Source organism: Thamnophis sirtalis, unplaced genomic scaffold (genome assembly GCF_051295495.1).
Source record: "Thamnophis sirtalis isolate CommonGarterSnake01/CBP01778 unplaced genomic scaffold, rThaSir2_p1.2 scaffold_9, whole genome shotgun sequence".
Lineage (NCBI taxonomy): Eukaryota > Metazoa > Chordata > Lepidosauria > Squamata > Natricidae > Thamnophis > Thamnophis sirtalis.
Window position 1 is genome coordinate 74,072,555 of NW_028261389.1, and position 12,294 is coordinate 74,084,848.

Here is a 12,294-nt window from a genome sequence, read left to right on the forward strand (position 1 = left end):
TGTGAGTTCAATCCTAGGTAGAGGTAGGTATTTCTCTCTCTGGTGAGAATACATCAGAGAGAAAAAACTCTGCATTGGCAACAGGAAGGGCATCCAGCCAGCAAACTCCATTCAAGGGATTATGGGGTCATTAAAAGAAGAAGATGACGATCTTGGAGAAATCCTGCTGAAGTGAAATGCCAGATCTGCAAGGCTGTGCGGATCTGGATGGGGAGGAACAGGCTCAAGCTCAATTATTATTATTATTATTTTATTTTTTTAGACTTATATACCGCTTCATAGGGCTTTCAGCCCTCTCTAAGCGGTTTACAAAGTCAGCATATCGCCCCCACAGTCTGGGTCCTCATTTCACCCACCTCGGAAGGATGGAAGGCTGAGTCAACCTTGAGCCGGTGAGATTAGAACCGCTGAACTGCAGATAACAGTCAGCTGAAGTGACCTGCAGTACTGCACCCTAACCACTGCACCACCAAGACGGAGTGGCTGTGTTTCCGTCATCCTGATTTGTGCAACTTGTTCCATCTTTGATGATAGGGGGAGAAATTTTAGCCCCCTCAGAGAGGGCCCGCAAGCTTAGTTTAGAAGAACACCTAAAAAATTGGCTTTTCCAGCAAGCCAGCCCGGCCTGAACAAAACAAATCAAATTATTGATTACTGTTAATTTTAATTTTAATTCTTTTTTTAAAAAAAATGTGTCATGGTCAATTTTGATTGGGTTTGGGATATCCTATTTAATTTCTTTTTAACTTTTGCATTGTGTGTTTCTTTTAATGTTGTACGCCGCCCTGAGTCCTTGGGAGAAGGGCGGCATATAAATCGAATAAACCTAAACCTTTCTGAACTGGTTGGAGGAGAGATCAGTTACCCATGGCTTAGATCTATCTCTTCTTGACTACTGCAATAGGCTCCACATGGGGCTACTCTTGAAAGTCTCTGGAAGCACTTGGCTGATGAAGAGTGCAGGGTGGAAGCATTTCAACATGCCAAATTGGAACAATTGCTTGTTGATTGCTAGGCACAATTTAAGGCAGGGGGTCCCCAATTTCCAGTCCATGGACCGGCACTGGGCCACGGCACGCCAGAAACCGGGCCGCAGAAACAATCAAAGCTCCACGCCACGGGATACAGGCAGCATGTGAAATCATACCCCCTGCGGTCCATGGAGAAACTTCTCTCCCATGGAACCGAAAATGCCCTCCAACACAGCCCCGTGTTTCTGCTCCCCCACTTTCATATACGTACAGTATAGGTGGCACCTTGCTCAATAGTAGTAACTGTGAGAGGGATCTTGGAGTCCTAGTGGACAACCATTTAAATATGAGCCAGCTGTGTGCAGCAGCTGCCAAAAAAGCCAACACAGTTCTAGGCTGTATAAACCGAGGGATAGAATCAAGATCCCGTGAAGTGTTAATGCCACTTTATAATGCCTTGGTAAGGCCACACTTGGAATACTGCATTCGGTTTTGGTCGCCACGATGTAAAAAAGATGTTGAGACTCTAGAAAGAGTGCAGAGAAGAGCAACAAAGATGATTAGGGGACTAGAGACTAAAACATACGAAGAACGGTTGCAGGAACTGGATATGTCTAGTTTAATGAAAAGAAGGACATGGGGAGACATGATAGCATGTTCCAATATCTCAGGGGTTGCCACAAAGAAGTGGGAGTCAAGCTATTCTCCAAAGCACCTGAGGGCAGGACAAGAAGCAATGGATGGAAACTAATCAAGGACAGAAGCAACCTGGAACTAAGGAGAAATTTCCTGACAGTTAGAACAATTAATCAGGGGAACAATTTGCCTCCAGAAGTTGTGAATGCTCCAACACTGGAAGTTTTTAAGAAGAGATTGGATAACCATTTATCTGAAGTGGTGTAGGGTTTCCTGCCTAAGCAGGGGGTTGGACTAGAAGACCTCCAAGGTCCCTTCCAACTTTGTTATTCCATTCTATTTCTGAGAAGTTGCATTGTCCCACACTTCTGGGTGATTAGAAAAATCAGTAAACGCACCTCTTATTCACAACATTTTTTGTTATCCCTGCCAATCTCAGTGTTAATTGTGTAGGGCCTTAAAAAAAAAGAAAAGCTTTCTATTCTGTTATTGCTTTAAATGTTTTGCTAACTGCTCCCAATACTCATCAAAGGAAAAAAAGGGTTAATACAAATAAATACATGAACACATAATCTTCACTTATTTTTTATAATCAGTTAGCTTTCTTAAAAGATGGGCTGTGGTCTGCATAACTCACAGCCCTCCTGTGGTGATATTCTGTATTATTTAGGGACAGCATGGAAGACATATCAGAGAAATTAGAATCATCAGGAAAACTGGTGATAGAAGTTCTGTATCACACTTACAAGAGGCGTGTAAAGTGGGTGTGTGTGTACCAGAAGCTTCAGTCCTATAACTGAATAGTCTTTAATGTATTACGGAATCACTGGGTGTAAAAATGAGGATTAACTTAATTAAACTGAAGGAATTTATTTGTTGAATTGAATTTGAATTTTATTATTTGTATGCCACCCTTCTCCGGGAAGGACTCAGAGCGGCGAAAAATTCAAAAGGGGAAAAAGGGGAACATAAAACGAAGTACAAATAATTAAAATAGACAAGAGTCACGCAACCATACAAGTCGAGAGGGGAGGGAACTCATCAACCCCAGGCCTGCTGGCAAAGCCAGGTTTTGACGGCTTTTCGGAAGGCCTGGAGAGAGGTGAGGGTCCGAATCCCTACGGGGAGTTCGTTCCAGAGGGCTGGAGCTGCCACAGAGAAGGCCCTCCCCCGGGTAGTAGCCAGATGGCATTGGCTAGTAGATGGAACCCGGAGGAGGCCAACCCTGTGAGATCTAATGGGTCTGTGGGAGGTAATTGGCAGCAGGCGGTCTCTCAAGTACCCAGATCCAATACTGTATTGTTTTCAAATAATTAGCCCTGATAAGCTGGTTCAGACCAGGGGTAGCATTCTGCCCAGGGGTGGGTTCCAGCTGCTGCTACTTCCAACTCGCTCTGGGATGCGCTAAGAATGCATGTGCAGTACTAAAAAAAATGTTTCTGTGCATGCGCAGAAGAAAAAAAACCAAGATGGCGCTGCCGAGAGAACCAGCTCAGGGGTGTGGCAGGCCGAGTTGCTACCCGCTCGGCTGAACCGGTCCGTACCGGTAGGAACCCACCCCTGATTCCGCCGGTTCGGACTGGTTCGCCCAAATGGATAGTGGAAATTGTGTGTGGGCACGCCCACCTGTCCACCCGCACCGGCTCTATGCCATCCCATTTAGGCACATTTTTTTTTAGCCGAAGCGCATCGTGAAAGGCTGAGCGCATGCACGGATGGGGCACGTGGGTGGGCGTAGAGAGATAGCGCATGCACGCGATCACATTTGCGAACCGGTAGGGAAGGTGAGTGAATACCACCCCTGGTTCAGACAGGGTAAATTCTCAACTCATGCTTCAAAATCAGGTCAAACCGGTAGCTAATAAGAATAGAATAGAATAGAATAGAATAGAATAGAATAGAATAGAATAGAATGGAATGGAATGGAATGGAATGGAATGGAATGGAATGGAATGGAATGGAATGGAATGGAATGGAATGGAATGGAATGGAATAGAAAAGCTATGGAGTAAATTATATATCGACTTCAGCAAAGCATTTGAAAAAAGTACCCCCATTACATGCTAATTAACAAGGGAGTTAAGCCTGATCTGGATGGGTAGGTAGCTGACTTGAAAATCATCCTCAAAGAATTTTCAGCGGTGCTTCCTCATCAGCCTGAAGGAAGACAGGTTGGTGTGGAAGGAAGACAGGGGAACAAGAGTTAGCTCTGTGCCCTCAGTTCTCCAGCACTTTCATAAATGATTTACCATATTTTTCGGAGTATAAGATGCACCGGAGTATAAGACGCACCAATATTTTGAAGAGGCAAATTTTAAAAATAGTTTTTGCACTCTGCAGACCTCCCAAAAGTGGCCTGTTTTTCACGCAAACAGTCCTGGGTTATTTTTTTTTTCAAAAAAAGAGGGCATGAATAGCCTTCAGGAGGCTTCTAGAATGTTCCTGGGGGGGGTGAGTCCCCCAAACGGGCCTGATTTTTTTTGTCAAAAAAAGGGCATGCATAGCTTTTAGGAGGGTTATAGATTGCTCCTGGGGGCTGAGGGGGCAAAATGGAGCAAAAAAATGGGCCTTTTTCGTTCATTTCTGCCCTCCCCAGCTCCCAGGATCACTTTCCAAACCCCCTAAAGGCTATGCATGGCCATTTTGGTGAAGGGGGCGGGGTTTCAGGAGTCAAAAAAATGCTGTATTCAGTGTATAAGACACCCCCAGATTTTCAGCCTCTTTTTTGAGGGAAAAAGGTCCCTCTTATACTCCGAAAAATATGGTAGATGGAGAGATGGAGGGAATGCTTATCAAAATTGCAAATGACACCATAGAGTGGGACAGCGAATATTCTAGGAGAAAGTAACATAATTCAAAGGATGTTTGGTAAGCTACAGGAATGGACCGAAGAGAACACAACGAAGCTTTAACAGAGACACAAACAAAATGATTCATGGGAGACACAAGTCAAATGTACACCTAGTGAGATTTCTATAACACTTCGTACACAGGAAATGTGTTGAAAATGTTGTAAAAAGGTGAAAAGCAAACTGAAGACAAATGGAAAACGTCTGATCGGTCTTCCTATTTTTGTCCGAGCTGTGCTGTTAAAAATTATTAAATGGGAGATAACTACGCATAAGGGGACCTGGAAAAGCAACTGCAAAATTAATTTAGGCAATGCGTTGATGCCCGTGGTAAGGCAGGCGGCTTTTGGAGGAAGTAAGCTTTTGGCTTTTGGAGGAAATAAGTTTATCGTGGCTATTAAAAAATGGAATCAAGTAATCCTTTTCACAGACTTTGATCATGGGAGAAATAATTGGAGGGAGAGTTATTGACTTCATTCCAAGTTCATTAACTGCTACTAGTGAAATTAAGAAGAAAGACAAGGTCGGAGTGATTAAATTCACAAATCCAGAGGGTTCTTTAAATATTGGAAGCCGCAAAACTTCAGCAGTCTTTTATCCCTTAAGTTAAAGGTAAAGGTTCCCCTCGCATATGTGCTAGTCATTCCCGACTCTAGGGGGCAGTTCTCATCTCCGTTTCAAAGCCGAAGAGCCAGCACTGTCCGAAGACGTCTCTGTGGTCATGTGGCCGGTATGACTGAACGTCGAAGGTGCACGGAACGCAGTTACCTTCCCACCAATGGTGGTCCCTATTTTTCTACTTGCATTTTTTATGTGCTTTCGAACGGCTAGGTTGGGACAAATAACAGGAGCTCACTCTGTTATGCAGTGCTAGGGATTCGAACTGCCAAACTGCCGACCTTTCTGATCGACAAGCTCAGCGTCTTAGCCCCTGAGCCACCGCGCCCCTATTCTTTTATCCCTAGGAAAAGTTAAATAATCATAGGGAAAGCTAAGCAATCACAGGAAAAATTAAGTAGTTTATTTATTAAAGTCCCCTGCCTGTAGGCCACTTTAATCTAATGAAAGGCAGACAATCTTAATAATTGAATTCCTTTTGCTGAAATAATGGCCATAATAAACATTAAGAAAAACAGCCTCTACAAAATCTAACGTTCGGAATGACGTAAAAGTAGAAAGTCTTTACATCATAAACACCATAACACCCATCTACAAAGCATCCGTTAAGAGACTGAAAAAATCGGGAAAATGGAAACAGCGGATTGAACAGATGTTCTTACTGTGATCCAAGTGGTTGGATTTGATGATCTTTTCGGAGTAGTCAGATATACTGGAGCATTCAATCTACAAGATAGAAAAGAGAAAGGAAGGAAGGCCAAAATTGAGCATGTCAGGTGAATAGTCAGAAATCAAAAGCTTATTCCAGAGACTCTGTCCTGCCAAGGTAAAGGTTGCAGGAGGCCTTTGCACCTTGTGTTGTTGTCTAGTGCAGGGCTCCCCAAACCTAGTGCAGGGCTCCCCAAACTTGGCAACTTTAAGACTTGCGCAACAGAAACTTTGGGGCTCAACTGTGTGTCAACGTTCCAAATACCATGCAGAATTAAATCAGAGTCCAAGGCAAAGCTATCCTTAAAGTTCCAATTTAATAAGACAGACACGTTGGCACAAACTGTGGAATCCCAAATCTGAAAAACTTCCTGGGATTCCACCCAGTTGAAAGTTCATGATCTTATCCCGACACCCATAAATCCGTCACATGGTCCAATCTTCTTCGCCCATGCTGGCATCTCCACCCATCTAGTTCCGGTCAGGTGCAGAGGTGCGGAGACAAAAGATGACCTTGGGCTTCTAGGAAGGAATGACAACAACACATTCCACAATTCTACTCCTTACTATTCCCTCCTCCCAATTGCCCCCTAATGAAACAGCATAGTAAAGAAAGAGAGAGAGAAAGTGTGGCAGGCCAAAGATTCTAAAAGGAATAGAACTGCTGGCCTGACACTGTGGTTGTAAGTTGAGGACTAATCGCACTGCTTTCCTTAAGCATTCCTTAAATGTTTGTGAAGTGAGTTTTGCCTTGTTTTACAACCTTTCAGGCAACGGCAAATTGCTGCAGTCGCTGACTTAGTAGCAGGGCAATTCAGTGACTGGTTTTCCCATCAACTTTGCTTGTCAGAAGGTTATAAAAAGGGGGGGGACACGGGATCTGCCGGGACCAGAGGTGGGTTCCTATCGATTCGGACCGGTTCGGCCGAGTAGGTAGTAACTCGGCCGCCCACGCACCTGAACCGGTTCTATTATCAGCGGCGCCATCTTTATTTTTGCTTCTGCGCATGCGCAGAACATTCCCTGTTGCAGAAATGTAATGTCCCCCTCCCTTTCTTACGTTCTGCGCATGCGCAGACCTGTTTAGGTGTACAGGCGCACACAGCGGGGCGCACGTTTGGCCTGCGAGCAAGCAAAACGAGTCTGCGTGCCCAATTTTTTTTGCCCGCCGAACCAGGAGTAATGCGGTAGAAACCTACCCTTGCCCAGGATGCTGCAACTGTCATAAACGTTGAGTCAGATGCCAAGGGTCTGAATTTTGATCACCTGACCACGAGGATGTTTCAGTGGTCGTAAGTGTGAAAAAAAGAACTTTTATAAGATGATTTATAGATGGCATTTAGATCCTTAAAAACTGGCCCGCATGTGTCCGAATTTACAACCTAAATGCTGGAGATGTGATTGTCTCGATGGTACATATTACCATATACAGTGGACTTGTAAAAAGGTAAAAGCGTTTTGGATAAAAATATGGTGGATTATGCAAAATATTATTTAAAAAAGGATAAAGTTTACTCCTCAGTTATTCTTGTTAGGTATAATTACTGATTGTACAGTTATAGAGACTAATCTGATTTTGCATTTAATAACCGCAGCAAGACTGTTGGTGGTGCAATACTGGAAGAAGGAAGATTTGCCTACTATTCAAGAATGGACATTAAAAGTAAGAAACCTAGCAGAGATGGCTAAAATATCAGCATATCTCAAGGACCACTCAAATGAGAGATATAAACTGGAGTGGAGAAGATGGATTGACTATACTCAAAATAAATACGGGACTAAGAAATTCCAGATAGTTTATGACTGAAGAAACAAGGAGTGATATAATCTGTTTAGAGTTAGCCTAGCAAAGAGGAGTTAAAGCTCAAATGAAAGATGATACTAACTTTATTTTAGAACATCTTTGTTAAAGATTTATACCCTGTATTTGTTCCGGGAAGTCGGGGGGGGGGGGAGGTTGAGGGGGTGTTCGGGTGGGGAGGGCAGGGTGTGGAAGTAAACATTTGCAAAAGTTTTTTTTTCTAAAAAATTTCAATTAAAAAAAAGTGTGGAAAAAAAGGTCCTGAGTCACATTTCCCAGCACCGTTGTAACTTTGAATGGACGCTAAATGAACTGTTGTATGTCGAGGAACACCGGTGCTTACCGTATTTGCTGAAGAGGCTAAGGCTCCCTTGCGCCGAATGAAGCCTCTGCTTATTCCTAAAGCCAGTCATTTCTCCCGCCTGCAGATCATTCATAAACATGATGAAAGATCAAATCGCGGAGTGTTCCAATTAATATTTCACTCCAGGCTGAAGAGGAGCCCTTGATGAGCGCTCTCTGAAAATGATTGTCTAGCCAGGTAGGTGTCCATTCAATTATCATCCCCTCTCATCTACAGTTAGCTAGCTTGCTCATCATAATACCGTCGGCTCCTCGGTCAAGTGCTTTGCTGAAAGCAAGGCAGATCGTGACTGCCGCATTCGTACTGCAGAAGCCAATTGGCAAAGGGGAATATTTGTAGCTTGGTGTTGAAATGAGGAGTCCTTGGTATTCCCTGAGCTTGCTTGTTTCCTTGCAGATGATTCATTAACCAAACTAATTAACATCAGCAGTGCTAGAAGGGAGTAGGGTTTGTGGAATGATGGGGGGGAGGAGGAGGAGGAGGAGAAGAACGATGATGACTGTGGGGTCCTTGCAGAGGTGGGTTCCTACCGGTTCACACCAGTTCGATAGAACCGGTTCGTCAAATCTACTGAACCGGTTAGAAGAGGTTCCTCCAGTGGACCCAGAAAGCAGGCTACACCTACAGAAGAGGTACACCCACGTTACACCTATCCTCCGCGAGCTGCACTGGCTACCGATCAGTCTCCGGATACGCTTCAAAGTGCTAGTCGTAACTTATAAAGCCCTTCATGGTATTGGACCTGGGTACTTGAGAGACCGCCTGCTGCCAATTACCTCCCAGAGACCCATTAGATCACACAGGGTCGGCCTCCTCCGGGTTCCGTCTACCAGCCAATGCCACCTGGCTACTACCCGGGGGAGGGCCTTCTCTGTGGCAGCTCCGGCCCTCTGGAACGAACTCCCCGCGGAGATTCGGACCCTCACCTCTCTCCAGGCCTTCCGAAAAGCCCTCAAAACCTGGCTTTGCCGGCAGGCCTGGGGTTGATGAGTTCCCCTCCCCTCTCGACCTGTGTGGTTGTGTGATTCTTGGCTATTTTAACTACTTGTATTGTGTTCTATGTTTCCCTTTCCCCCTTGAGTTGTTCGCCGCCCTGAGTCCCTCCCGGAGAAGGGCAGCATACAAATAAAATAAATCAAATCAATCAAAAATCAATCAAAAATTTAAAAACCCACCGCTGGGTTCTTGGTGCTCTCTGAGCTTGCTTGTTTTCTTATAGACGTTTCATTACCAAACTAGGTAGCATCATCAGTTCTAGAAGGGAGTAGGGTTTATGGAATGATGGAGGAGGAGGAGGAGGAGGAGGAGGAGGAGGAGGAGGAGGAGGAGGAGGAGGAGGAGGAGGAGGAGGAGGAGGATTGTGCGGTCCTTGGTGCTCTCTGAGCTTGCTTGTTTTCTTATAGATGTTTCATTACCCAAACTAGGTAACATCATCAGTGCCTTTGTGGAATGATGGAGGAGGAGGAGGAGGAGGAGGAGGAGGAGGAGGAGGAGGAGGAGGAGGAGGAGGAGGAGGAGGAGGAGGACCAGAGGTGGGTTGCTCCCAGTTTGGCCCGGGTCGGTTGATCCAATAGTGATGGCAGCAGGAGGTTCCACCCACCCACCCGGATGCTTCTGCACATGCACAGAAGCATCACATGCGTGTGAGAGAGAGAGAGTGTGCGCACGCACAATCAAACCAGTAATAAAACCGGTACGAAACCCTACTGAGGAGGATGACTGTGGGGTCCTTGGTGCCCTCTGAGCTTGCTTCTTTCCTTGCAGACGTTTCATTGCCCTAGCTAGGTAACATCATCAGTGCTAGAAGGGAGTAGGGTTTGTGGAGAGGGAGGAGGAGGGCTGTGGAGTCCTTGGTGCTCTCTGAGCTTGGTTGTTTTTGTTAACATATTCATGACTGGGAGAGACATGGGAACAAGGTCAGCCAATGAATAGGCACAGCAACTAAGTCAGCCCGTGGGAGCTTAAACAGATCTGAGTCTGTGCAGAGAATTGAAACAGAAACTTAAGCAGGCTGTTGCTCTGAGAAGTAAACTAGCAGTCTGCCTGGCCTTGCCTGCTGAAATGGAACTAATTCCTTGTGTTTGCCTGTAACTCTCCTGCCTTGGGTTTACTTGGAAGAACCACCTGTTGGTATTGTACACTTATTCATCTATTACTATGTATAGAAAGAAGTTCATGAATCCAGCTGAATCAGTTCTCTGTGTGTGCTTTCTGGATTTGATTTTCCCTGTAACAAACTCCGTCAGTTTTCTCGCAGACGTTTCGTTCACCGAACTATGTGACATCATCAGTGCTAGAAGGGTTTGTGGAATGGAGGAGGGGGATTGCAGAGTCCTTGGATGAAGGAAGACCAGGCATCCAAAATAGCAATAGCAATAGCAATAGCAGTAGACTTATATACCGCTTCATAGGGCTTTCAGCCCTCTCTAAGCGGTTTACAGAGAGTCAGCATATTGCCCCCAACAATCTGGGTCCTCATTTTACCCACCTCGGAAGGATGGAAGGCTGAGTCAACCCTGAGCCGGTGAGATTTGAACCGCTGAACTGCTGATCTAGCAGTAGCCTGCAGTGCTGCATTTAACCACTGCGCCACCTTGGCTCTGCCCATCAAGTTAGGACACTTCCCAGGCGACCTCCCCCGTGCCAGATGTTTGGGAATGCAGCTGCCGATGGGAAACGACAGCCAGCATCCGTTCTCCTTACCCCATAGACTTTCTTGGCTCCGGCCTTGGCAGCGAACATGGAAAGGATGCCCGTGCCACTCCCCACATCCAGCACAACCTTCTCTTTAAAGACGTGCTTATTGTGATACATGGAATTGCGGTAGGTTAGCGTGCGCACCTCGTCCTTCAGCATTTCCTGGGTTGGGGGGAAAAAAAAGACACATCAAAATCGGAATGTACGTTGTTTCTGCCTGGGACTTAAATCTCTTTATCTGAACCAGCAAAAAGGCTGTTGCCAATTTCGCAGAGAGGATGCTGAGCGTTTCTATACCATGGCAACACGAATACGTTAATCAGTGAGATCAACCTTCAAAGCGCGTTCTCTTTCATCCAGCCGGCAGCTGTTCCATCCCGGTCCCCAACAACGGAATTGTCGCCGAGGACGGGATCTCAAAAGCGCCCCGAAATATCGAGAGCATTGGCTGTAATTAGTTTGCAGCATAGTTTAATATCGCCATTCTAATCACATCTGGAGGGATGCCGAGCTTGTGAATTGAGCTAATATGCTTTAATAAATGAAGAAAGAAATCTGTTCTGATCCAGCTTCCCCAAATGAAGTTTAACTCAAAGATTCCTTTATTAGGACTGCCGGCAGCCTCGGCAAAAAGTTTTTCTCTCAACGCAGGCTAACAAATCTGTCCGACAGGGAGATGGAATAGTTGCCTGCCAAATCAATTCATCTCTACCCCCCTGCCTTTTATCCCCAGAGCTAGAGTGGGGCTTCGCTAGCAGTGGTGGTTCTTCTGTCCCAAGGACCAGCCCATAGATTTCCACTGCTCTCCTCTCCTCTGTCTTCTGCGGATCCCTGCGTCAGGCACTGGACCCAGCTGTTCCTCCTCTTCCTCATCAGCCACCTCCCGACCTGGGAGCTGGTGACTCTCCATCTAAGGGCTAATGGATGGCCCAGGCTCCACCTCTGTCTCTCTCTCTCTGCCAGCTCCATTCCCTCTTTCCCCTCGGAGCCCTCAGGTTGCTTTGATGCTGACCCTGACTTCCACGCCTCCTCCTCCTCCTCCTCCTCTGATTTGGCTGCTGGAGGCCACAACAAAGCCAAGAAAGGCATGCAGAGTTGCTTCTAAGTAATTTCCTTTATTGTTCCTCACCTCTAGAGAAACATCTTACTCAACGGTTGTGGCCCAGCAGGAGCCGTTGGAGCTGCCACCAGACTCCAACAACGAGGAGCCCTATGAGTCGGCTTTGGAGGATGTGGAGGACCCTAGACAGGGTTCCGACTCCAAGAAGGGCGTAGAGAGCCTGGTTCGCCACCAGGAGGCGCCTGAGCCTTGGACCAGTGGGGAGGAGACAAGAGAGTGTGATCCGGACGTCAGCAGTGGGGAGGAGCCAAGGGAGTTGTTCCTAGATGCCCGGCACCAAAGAGCTAATAGGCGTAAGAAACTATTACGCAATTACAGGAGGTAATTGCACTCTGCTGGTGGTCATTAGGCTCTTCTCCAGACTATAAAAGGACTGCTTGTGCACACACCCCTCTTGCAGAAGTCAACACAGGAACTAATGCCGGAGAACATTATTGTGAGCTTGGCAGGCTGGATTGCTGCCACGGCTTATCTGTGTTTATTGCTGCCCAAGCTTGTCCGTGCCGGTTTGCTGCCAAGGACCTGTCTGT

The 12,294-nt window shown here is 46.1% G+C and overlaps 1 protein-coding gene across 1 annotated transcript in view; it reads right to left on the minus strand.

Annotated features, from left to right (window-relative positions):
• PRMT8 (protein arginine methyltransferase 8) overlaps positions 1–12,294 on the minus strand; it is a 67,045-nt gene that overhangs the window by 23,239 nt on the left and 31,512 nt on the right. The window contains exons 3-4 of the mRNA XM_087722264.1: positions 10,651–10,806; positions 5,737–5,800 (exon numbers count right to left, since the gene is read on the minus strand). Coding sequence (XP_087578390.1) covers positions 5,737–5,800; positions 10,651–10,806 — 220 coding nt within the window. The remainder of the gene's footprint in view (positions 1–5,736; positions 5,801–10,650; positions 10,807–12,294) is intronic.